An 11,229-nucleotide genomic window follows, 5' to 3' on the forward strand; every position below is an offset into this window, starting at 1 on the left:
TATATAAAATATATAATAACAATCTGATTAGATTCGACTCGATGTTATTTTAAATCTTTTATTAACTGTATTAATGATATTAATTATTAAAGGTTAAGTTGCCTTAATACGTAAGAATATTACGAAGTATATGTAACAACTTAAGAAAAAACACAAGAAATACTCCGTAATACAAGTTTTTAGTGGTAGGTCCAAAAAACTCATGAAAAAACAAGCTAATGCTATAACAAAAAATAAATGAAAACATAGGGCTGTATGGCCCCACAATACAGCCGTGTTCCCACCCTTCACACTTTCTCACTCCAATCACAACGCGTAAATTCCTTAACTCGTAAATTAAACAATTCTGCCTCATCTCACATATAAATACACACTCAAATTTCAACTCTTTTCATCATCTCAAACTACCAATAACCAAATAAAGCAATAACATTTTTGTACCAAAAAAGAATTGCACAAAAAAAAAGTTCATCCATCTTTTATAGCACCAAGAAAGCAAAACAAAATGGGCAAGAAGAAGAGTTCATGTGAAGCAGCAGCTCGCCGAGCATGGCGACGCCTTCGGATTATATTGTTATGGGCTCAGGAAGGGGGTTTGCTAAAATGTAGGCTAATGGCTGAGTTACGGCACATGCCTAAGCAGCTCAAGGGACATTACAAGAAGTCTAAGGATATGATTCAGTATGGTGAGCGTCAGCTCTCTTTTGATGAGACACCAATGATACATTTTAGGATGAGCCGACCTTCCTCGTTAAGGTTCAAGATCCCATGTATCTCCCCTGAGGTTACTGATTTCGACTACGATTTTAGCAATGATGGACATGATTATGATGATGTGAAGTATAATGCTTATGGTGCAAGGAGGAGTTTCCTAGGGAGCAATGTAGAGGATTGTCAAGAGGATGAGAATGAAGTATGTGAAGAAGCAGTAGTCTGTGGAGACTCGAGGATTGACGACAAGGCAGACGAGTTCATTGCTCGATTCTATGAGCAAATGAAGCTGCAAAGACAGATTTCCTATCAACAGAGGTGTAATTCCATTAAAGCACATTGAAAAGATCCTACAAAACACAGTTCAAAGATTTGATTTGTTCTTTCTCCTTGTTCGGAGTTTTTGTAAACTGAGGCATTACGGCATTTTGTAAATACCCGAGGCCTCATTTAGAGAATTTTGCAGTGATTTTATTAATGAAAGTAGATATTCTATTCAGTATATTCATTTTTGCAGGATGAATTTTGAGAAGAAACATAGTTATGCAAAGAAAATTCAATTGATATAATACTCTCAAAACAAGATTGAAATTTTTTAAAACGATTGTGCAGATTTTCTGGAGTCCAATGGAGAGGTTATTCCAGAGCTATACTATAACCAACACCAATATTTTTCTATCCAAAACTTCCTATAGAGCAAGGAAAAGAAATTACTGACTTCTGTTCTGATACCCTGTTCTGATACCCATGGATACAAAAAACGATGCTGCTTAGAGCTACAAACGCACCTCTTGATCAGATTAAGCACAAAAATCACGCAGCAACCCTTACGCTATGTCTATCAATCCCTGAAAAAAAGGGGCAACCACTGCGTTAGCTTGCTCCAACCCTTCAAGTAAACAACAGATAATCCAACAACTTTTTACAGATATAGATGCTTACCGCTGTAAGAATTAAATCTATAAGATGCGCCAATGTAAATTTCCACACTAGCTACCATTCTGATCTGTCTTCAAATAACCCTCTAATTGATTGGTTGCTGCCAAAATCAGACCTATAATTGCAAAAAAAAAAAGGTCAAAACCAGGCCTCAACTGCTTGTGCTCAATCATTTAATGTGTTGCTAAGTGCATACATGCTTTTTATTCAAGCAATCATGGCATGCATGTTACCATTCAACTAAATCGTATATCTAGTGCAAGTCTAGAATCGTTGCTAATGAAAGGTTCTCCATATCGGGTTCAATCCATCTCAACTACTCCATAGTGGATAAAAACTAGAAACAAGCTCCTCAAGCAAACATCCAACTTAAATGCAAAAATTATACGAAGTATTGAATTTCCAATGACAAAACTTGACCAAAGAGTAGTATGAAAGCAAGAAAATGAATTAACAGTTCAACAAGCCTACTATGTGCTTTTCCCTTGCATCTGTTAGTATGCAGATCCAAGGATTAAATGGTACAGCAGAATTTACCTAAGAACGGAGCAGAAGCTCTCCCAGGCCTTGACTTAAATTCTGGATGAAACTGCACCCCTACATAATATGGGTGACCAGGCAGTTCCAAGATCTGCACAAAAGGCGGTAAAAATTGACATATTTGAAAGTATTTACTACTCGTAAAAAGCAACCGAATTTCAATTTAGCGTCTTTTTCCCATGGAGATTTTTCTAATGTATCATTGAATACAGATAATCTCCACAGAAACAGAACACATAAAAAGCCACACTTGATGCCACATTTTTACAACAAAATTCATCTTATAAAAACTGGGAGAAAATTTACCTCCATTCGTTCTCCACTTTCATCCCTTCCCACAAATTTTAGACCACCATCTTCTAAAGCATTTACTAGATTTGGATTTACCTGCAACATACATTTCAAAAGTTGTTGGTATACAAATCTGTATAAAAAAAATATGGTAAACACAGAAATCAAGCATCAGGAAATGGACCTCATATCTGTGGCGATGGCGTTCGTCCACAAACCTTGAATTATGATACCTAATCAAGGGAAACATCCGGACAAAATAAACTATCATTAAAAGGGAATTCATTTCAATGAGCAGAGCCCTTATCTCAAATTCAGATATAAAAACAAAAACCACTACAAGGTGCCAAGAATTAAAAAAAAAAGTGTCGAACTTACAATTTAGAGGTCACACAATGGGGGGTCTTAAACAATGTTTTCCGAGAACCTAATCTCATTGTGTTTCCCATATGTGTTCTGGAACCCTGTGTGCACAAGTAGTTTGGTAACTACCACAAAATAATCTCGTTCTTCACTAAGATTCTCAACTAGACATTCTCATGGCATACCTCTGGCATAAACTTGATCACAAGACTGGAAGCTTTCTCGTCGAACTCTTCACTATTAGCATCTTCCCAACCCAAAACCTGCAACAGATAGTAAGCAAATCTAATATTCAACCAATATCAAGAAACAGAAAATTGAGTTTTTAAGTTTCTTTGGAATAAATTTACTCACGGATCTTGCAAATTCTATGACAGAAATCTGCATGCCCAAGCAGATTCCCAAATATGGAACATTATTTTCTCTAGCATACTTCGCAGCTAATATCATTCCTCCGATTCCACGATCACCAAAACCACCCGGGACCAGCACACATGAAGCACTCTGTACAGATAGTTCATGTGGTTTATTAATTATATAGGAATTGTATTCATCTTAAGGAGTACATTTGCCAGCCAAAAAGTAGTCCTTAAGTAATTAAAATGTAATAATCATCACTTTGTGGAACAATAAGGAAACTTAGGAAAACAAGAAATTTTGCACAAAGCACATGATAGCCTTTAAAGCAGGAGAAAAATAAATAAATAAATAAATAACCCATTACATTGTTTTACATTATAATTTGAAGACTTTCCGGAAAAATTAGTGGTACATCTAAAACCCCGTAATTCATCCCACAGTGGAAGAAAAATCAGATAATGCTTGTGATAAAATATAAAGTAATGCTTTTAGGGAGCGAAGAAAAGGTAAAAACACAAATCCAAACCTTTAGAGTCTTCCATGCAGAAGCATGGGCTTCTGGTGTCTGCACCAAAATAAAACAAACTGTCAAATAAATGTTCAGAAATTTAGACAAAGTTCCATTTGCAATACAACACTCGCAACAACCTTCTGCAGAAATACAACAGAAGATAACATAAGAGATCTTGGTATAGGGGCTAGCTACCGATTTGACACTTTCATCTTCAAGGTCTGAAGCTGCAATCCAGTCAATAGCTGGCTTCATGGAACACGCAATGCAGGCATGTAAAAGTGCCTATAAACGAGATCACCATCATGCAAGTAAAATTATAATAAAATTGTAATTAGAGCTTCATATACAGTGGCATAGAATCCGTGTAAACAATGTATAACAGTGATGACAAGTCATTGAGAAAATATTGAGATTCATGAGGTAATGAAAAAAAAGAATCAGATGTCTCGCTAAGCAAACCTCCATTCTCATTTTTGTATTGTGTAAGCTGAATTGTTTCTAAAAGAAGCATATTCTTTGCAATTGCGAGAGTAAGACTCCACACATCTAAGTGATCTGACCACCACACAAAAGGTGAGGGGCCTTGTGAGATCACGAGATGCATTAAGATAATAACATGGTGACAGTATGATAAATTTCCACATTCCATTCATGTATGAAAGCTGCTAGAGGGATTTAAGACCTCATGAAACAAAAGGGAAAACATTTTCAGAACAATACCATCCAGTATGATCACTCAGATATCAATATAAAAGTACCTCTTTGGATGTGTTTGGTAGGGCAGAAACCATTTTATAGGAAAGCTGGTTTTCCTTCTTTTCCTCTATTTGGTTTGTGAAGGGAAGAAAAATAGTTTATCCAGGGTGAAAAATGTTTTCCTCTAGTGAAGAAGGGATGCTACACTACCACAAGTTTCTTCATACCCAACACTTCTTCCTCCTCTCTCCCCTTCATATTTTAAATCCTTTCCCCTCATTTTCTGTTTCCCTTTCTCTCCAACTTTTCTATAAAAAAGTCAATCAAAGAAAATGAAATTCCCTTCAAACTGTTTTCCTATAAACCAAATACAACCTTCATGTCTAATAGACATAACAGCATCAAAAGCAAATCATTATTCCCATTTTCCAAAAGGATGGGATTGACTACATGAACCAAAATTTTCTCTCGCAGTCATCCAGAAAGATCCTTTTCATCCTTTTACTTATCTAGTGTTACATATAGTCATACAAACCCACTTTCTTCGTATCATTCTTCTCTCTCTCTCTCTATTTTGGCCTTCTTGGGCAAATCAACAGAGTCCTTATTTTATCCTCAATAATTCAATATCCAGAACTCTTAACTTTGTTCCACATATCTATTTTCCTAATTAGATCTCAAAAGGTATTCCCACGCATTATTCATCTGAACATATCCTCCTTCCTAAGAGCTCAACATTTTGACCTGTATAGTTGGTCTAATTGTCGTCCTATAGAAGGTCCTTTTAGCCTTAAAGGTGCACAAATGTTGCACAATAGCCCAAGCACTGCTCTCCATTTGAGCCACCTATCCATGATTTAATTCTATATTTTACAATTGTATGATATCCTTATTTCTCAGTAAAATCAAATGAGATAATTAAAACATTCACTAACAAGTAACTTCTTAGTTCTTACAATCTAAAGTCACAAAATTTTCACTTAACCCCCTCCCAATGCTCATGTACTCTAAACTAACACCACTTTTAGTCTCATCAACCATCATGATATCATTCGCAAATAGCAAATATCTCATCTTGGATAGACAAAGAGGAAAGGACTTAAAAGCAGATCTTTGGTGTAACCCAACCATGATAAGAAAATACTCCGTTCTCTACAAATCCTGATCTTTGTTTACACTTCTCAATAGATATTCTTACTTAGGTCAATATACTTGCATTGATTACTCTTCCTTGTCATAAAATAATTGCCACCAAGGCACTTATTTCGGTACCTTATCACATGCCTTTTCTAAAGTACTCCCTAATAAAAACCATGAGCAACTTCTTCTTTCTCACCCTACAACTCTCCATTTCAACCTCATAAGATTATTAGCTTATTTGGTCGATTATCCCAATATAAACCCAAACTGAATGTCCAATGTACTAGTACATTTCCTTAATCTATGTTCTATCACTCTTCCATTATTTCATGGTATGCCTCATAAGCTTAATCCTTCAATAGTTTAAACTGAGCTTCTCCTTTGTTCTAACAGAGATGGAATCCAAACATATACTGTAATAAAAGAGTAAGTAATTGTGACCATATTAAAAAATTAGAAGATATCTTTATCTAAGTGTAACACATTGATGGTCATAATAGAGATAATTTGACAACCAGGAAGCACGATTTCGATAGAAAAATTGTTAAAGCTATGGAAATTAAGCATTACCTTTACTACGGACAAATAAGAATCTGTTAAACCGACATACTTTCCAACCATAGCAATCCTAACCTGCCACCACCAAACTTTAATTAATACACAATAGAAGGTACACCAGAAGTGAGAAGATGAAGTAATTAGGAACTAACAGAGTTGGAAAGGTTATCATATGTCTCAGCCCGAGTTGTCCACTCTTGTAAATTGGGAGTTTCAGCAACACTGAAATCAATTCAACCTGGTTAGCGAAAAAGAATCTCTCAAGAACTCAATCTTGATCCCACAAAGTCTTAATATATTGTTCTTAGGTAGAACTAAGAAGGCTCAGATGACACAGGACGATTAAAAAAAAAATCATTTTAACTATATATGCCCTCATTGCACCAAACCTAGGCATTTGGGACCAATCATTTGCAAGCGAAACCTCAAAGACCAAAGTTAACATGAAATATATCTTGTAGTTGAGCCAATACATACAAAGCAGGGGTATGAGAAAGAATATCTTACTCGAGTAAATTCAGCTGTCTCAATATAGCAGAGTGAGCATTTTGATTCTGAAAAATAGAGCATACAAAATTCAATTAGACCCTGTCATGAAGAGGTGTAGTTGTAATGGAGCAGGTGAAATTTAGAAGTCTGAAACATCATGAATATGAAGAATAAACTGACCCGCAATAGAAGTGGGACATGCCAGATATTAGGAACATCATGGACATTAAGAATATTTTCTGCCTGCAGAGTCAAAAAAGGGGAAGTTAAGGATGAAGTCACCAAAAACTATCACATATTCACATGGAGCCTTCCAAAGAAGCAGTCAATTACCGGAACATGGCAAAATTGTGAAAGCTTCTCCTTGGTATTTTCTAGCAAAGGCTGCTCAAAAAAAGAGAAAACAATTACACAGTAGCCATTTAAGCATCTAAAAGGCTAAAACTCTTCAAATTCTATTGAGAAAAGGCTACATTCAGACTGCCAGGAACCAAAACGTCGTTAGGAAATGAACAATCGAAATCTGCAAAGTTTAATAAGTTAGTCTCACACGTAATGGCTGCTAAATTAAGATAAAGATCAACCTGTGCAGATCGGCATGCAAGTAAATGAGGAGTCAAGCCTAATGCCCTCAGTTCTCGCACACTATGTTGAGTAGGCTTCGTTTTCTAAAAAGAAGAAACAAAGAAAGCACAAAGGTCACAAAAGGCAAAGAAAGAATATGCACTCAGAAAATAGACTAAAGAAACATGTGAGTTTTGATCTTTGAACAAAGCAAAATCAATATAAAACAAGTTAAAAGAGTCCATAAATCATTTTACGCATCAAAAAGTACCTGCTCACCCACAACACCCAGAACAGGAATCAGGCTGACATGAATGAGGCAGAAATTTTCTTTTCCTGGAAATTTATACAAAAATAAGTATATGATGGAAAGGACCATGAAGTATCAAGCTCCAAATCCAGTTAGTCGACTGACTATTGAATAATATCATCTTAACAAGACTAAAAGCAAGAATAAAACAGAAGGGTTGATATTCTACAAATTAAAACAGTCACAATATTCACTTCAGAGAAGGAAAATTTGCTAATATATTTAGACATACCAACTGTGATATAGAGACACAAATATAATTATAAAACAAGTGGATTGATATTCTATAAATGAAAGGAGTCACAATATTCACTTCCAAGATGGAAAAATTGCAAAAAAAATTTAGACATACCAACTGTAAAAGATAATTGTCGTAGAGCTTCGATAAATGGCATTGACTCAATGTCACCTTCAAAAGACACAGAAAGAGGTTCTTACATCTGGCTTTTAATATATAGTAAAGCAGTTGCAGAAAGAGAATTAGAAGTGGAGAAACCCTACCTACAGTCCCTCCCAACTCTATAACACAAACATCAGCAGGCTCATTATTTCCATCGACAGGGATGTTTGCAACTCTTTGAATCCATTCTTTAATGGAATCAGTTATGTGTGGAACAACCTGTAGGAAAAATAGAGAAGTCATTACGCGTGACAAACTGCTTAAAATTGCAAGACACCAGGGACTCGTAAACTAAAAATATGAAACCACCTGCACAGTTTTTCCAAGATAATCGCCTTTTCGCTCCCTTTCAAGGACAGACTGCAATAAGGTATAACAAGTTAATTATTTGATAAAGTTAAAAAACAAACTTAGACTGACATTAATACAAATATTTTTTACCTGATATATTTTCCCAGTGGTAATATTATTGTCTCTTGTAAGAGTAACATCAAGAAATCTCTCATAGTTGCCCAAGTCTAAGTCAACCTTTTATGAAACAAGGGGTAAATTAGAATCCTATGTAAAAAGGTCAGATTAAAAACATGTTCAGCCAAGATTAGCTAAATACCAGAATGAAAAACATAACTAGGGATGCAAAAGTAAAACTATATAATTTAGGGGCAAGTGAAGTTAATCAAATCTTCAATTATTTTGCATTAGTGTTCACTTTCAAGTTTATTGGTAACCTAGTGTAGTAATGTATCTATTTCTTGTCTTACTTTGATATCTTTGATATTCATTTTACCCATTGCTTGTGCATAATACATCTGTCAAACATCATATTTGTGCCAGATAAACTTAAAAGGCTTTTAAAGGCGTGAAGCTAGATACCAGTAAACTTGAAAGTAAATGCTAAAACAAAATAACTAAAAATTATTATACATTTTTTCCTATGTCTCGTAATATATCACAGACAGACAGCTTGTGCTAGCAAAACATTGACTGTTTGTTTCTATGAATTCTTTCAAGAGCTGATGATAGCCAGTTATATGCATAAATTTCCAAGTGAAAGATGAAACTGAAGTTAATATGCAAGTTACAAAGTAAATCATAAACAAACGCACTTAAACATACAAATGAGCGTGCCATCCATGAATGTATCATCAACTCATTATCAAGTATCAGAGCAAAATGGACATTTATTTGTTATAAACCCTAAACTAAACATGCAGAAGACAATAGAAACAAAACCAAACCTCTCCACCATCATCAAGTACAAATACTTCTCCATGCTCAAAAGGAGACATAGTACCGGCATCGGTATTCAAGTAAGGATCTGCAATGTAAAGAAATTGTGGTCAATAAACAATCGTCCCATACATTCAAATAGCTCAAAGACAAAAGGATATAAATGGATAAACATTTATAAGATTACAAGAAATATCAGTCACAACCAAAGGAACACTTCAATATGATAAGCAACATTATATAAATTCATATAGGGTACAAATTCTTTCCTTAGAAACCCACAAATACATCATGAAAATCAAAAAAGTAATATAAAAACATATAAACTCAAGCATAGAGAAAATGATAAACCTTATTAGCAAAAACTATGTGACAAACCAACAAGCAACAAATTGATAATATAATAATATTACATTAACAGCAAACATGCAATTACCACAATATAATTTTTCAATAAACCTCGAGATAACTGTAAGTATATATAATAAAACACTAATTCATAAAAAGTCTTTATTACAATTAGCACCATATTCCAAATTTCCAACAAAATACATGAGTTTGCAAATTAACAAGGATGGGGTCGACTGCATGGACCAAGAATTATCTCATGTGTTCATCACAAAGACCCTCAACCACACACTACAATACAAACAAGTGAAACAACTAAACAAATAAACCAATTACTAATCATATAAAGTGATGACAGCTTAAGCAAAACCTACAAATGACAATGCAAACAACTTAATCAGAAATGCAACAAATCAATTACCAGACACAAGTTAAAGTAATTGATGACAACTTAAGCAATACCCATAAATTAATTTACAAGAATATCAAACAAATACAATCAACCCATTGCAAATTAACTCCCAACACATGCAACCATCCCAACACAAATTAAGATATAATAAAAGGTGACATCTTTAGCAATACCCACAAATCAATTCACAATTAAAAACAATATACAAGGTAAAGTTAAAGCTGACATCTTTAGCTATACCCACAAATCAATCCACAATAAAAATCATAAACCCATCAAAATTAAATGAAAAAACTAACCAATCTTAATGGAAGTGACCCGAAGACCACAAGCTTTTAGCACAACACCTATACTACTAGCAGTAACACCTTTACCCAATCCACTAACAACACCACCAGTAACCAAAACATACTTCATCTTTCTTTCTCTCTCTTCACTATTTTTATGTAATTCCAAATTTAACCCTCTATTTGAGGAAGAAGAAGAAGTACAGAAAGGGTAGGAAAAGCGGCAGACAATGTTAATGTAGGGCAACTGTTTGATAAAATGCGTAGCAGAGCGGGAAACAATTGTTGTTGTTGTAGTTGTTGTCGAGAATGAGGAGAGAGAAAGTAATGATTTTGATAAACAGTTTAACTTCAACATAACAATTAAGGTCAAATTTCTACTTTTACAAATTGGGAACAGAATCTGGGTTTTTTTTAATTTTTTTTTTTTTTAGTAAAAGCTGCTATGAAAATTGAAAAATTGAGAGTATATTTATAGTGGGAGAAAAAGGAAGATTGAAGGTGGATAAAAAAAGAAAAAAGAAAAAAGAAAAAGATTCCGATGCCGGGAATCGAACCCGGGTCTCCTGGGTGAAAGCCAGATATCCTAACCGCTGGACGACATCGGAATTTGTTGTTCTTGGTCTAACTTAAAATAATATATACTCATAGCAAAACGGCATTACAAATATGGGTTGAATTGGGAAATGATTCGACACAACGAAAATTAATTTTGACACGTCTTTATGTGAGAAAAATACTACGATTACCTCCGTTTCATAATATTTGCAAGGATTAGACATTTTTCCTCTCTAATTTTATATCAAATTGTTGCAAATAATGTAACGGAGGTAGTACGAGTATAGAAAATTACGAGGTCACATTGGCGTGCTGATATTATTTCTCTTAATTAAGGAGACAAATTAATTACCTTTTCGCGATTTGAATTTTAAAAAAATGACTACTTATTGAAAATTTTTAATTATTATGTACGTTTTATAGTTTTGAGAGAAAAAAAAAAAAAAAATCTTTGACTCGAATTTATTAACCTGGAATTGAGGGTTACAAATCTTACAACTTGCAAACAAATTTTGTTGA

General features: G+C 34.3%; 2 protein-coding genes and 1 non-coding gene across 3 annotated transcripts; 1 reads left to right on the forward strand and 2 right to left on the reverse strand.

Annotated features, from left to right (window-relative positions):
* The first annotated feature begins 414 nt into the window (after positions 1-414).
* Positions 415-1,213, forward strand: LOC145604752 (uncharacterized). The gene has a single exon (XM_081660697.1). It carries the CDS (start codon positions 506-508, stop codon positions 1,052-1,054), a length of 549 nt encoding a protein of 182 aa, XP_081516823.1. The 5' UTR covers positions 415-505; the 3' UTR covers positions 1,055-1,213.
* A 39-nt stretch (positions 1,214-1,252) lies between these two features.
* On the reverse strand, positions 1,253-10,682 carry LOC145604745 (uncharacterized). The gene is made up of 23 exons (XM_081660686.1): positions 10,165-10,682; positions 9,114-9,193; positions 8,317-8,403; positions 8,185-8,235; positions 7,977-8,094; positions 7,828-7,884; positions 7,437-7,501; positions 7,186-7,269; positions 6,935-6,985; positions 6,782-6,844; positions 6,620-6,666; positions 6,265-6,334; positions 6,125-6,187; positions 3,911-4,000; positions 3,731-3,769; positions 3,199-3,348; positions 3,030-3,107; positions 2,860-2,945; positions 2,666-2,714; positions 2,497-2,577; positions 2,188-2,281; positions 1,654-1,765; positions 1,253-1,559 (listed from the first exon to the last, which is right to left on the reverse strand). The coding sequence occupies exons 1-22, from the start codon at positions 10,508-10,510 to the stop codon at positions 1,701-1,703; spliced, it is 1,914 nt and encodes a 637-aa protein (XP_081516812.1). The 5' UTR covers positions 10,511-10,682; the 3' UTR covers positions 1,253-1,559; positions 1,654-1,700.
* A 6-nt stretch (positions 10,683-10,688) lies between these two features.
* On the reverse strand, positions 10,689-10,760 carry TRNAE-UUC (transfer RNA glutamic acid (anticodon UUC)). The gene has a single exon. It is a non-coding gene; the product is annotated as a tRNA-Glu (tRNA).
* Positions 10,761-11,229: the final 469 nt, after the last annotated feature.

The sequence above is a fragment of the Chenopodium album genome, chromosome 2 (genome assembly GCF_948465745.1).
Source record: "Chenopodium album chromosome 2, dcCheAlbu1.1, whole genome shotgun sequence".
Lineage (NCBI taxonomy): Eukaryota > Viridiplantae > Streptophyta > Magnoliopsida > Caryophyllales > Amaranthaceae > Chenopodium > Chenopodium album.

Bases quoted from the DNA above. Each gene is read 5' to 3' on its own strand.
- LOC145604752 (XM_081660697.1), top strand. From the start codon at position 506: ATGGGCAAGAAGAAGAGTTCATGTGAAGCAGCAGCTCGCCGAGCATGG.
- LOC145604745 (XM_081660686.1), bottom strand. From the start codon at position 10,510: ATGTTGAAGTTAAACTGTTTATCAAAATCATTACTTTCTCTCTCCTCA. The intron at 7,270-7,436 runs GTACTTTTTGAT...TCTTCTTTTTAG, and splicing joins TGGGTGTTGTGGGTGAGCAG to AAAACGAAGCCTACTCAACA. The intron at 6,335-6,619 runs GTAAGATATTCT...AATTGATTTCAG, and splicing joins AGACAGCTGAATTTACTCGA to TGTTGCTGAAACTCCCAATT.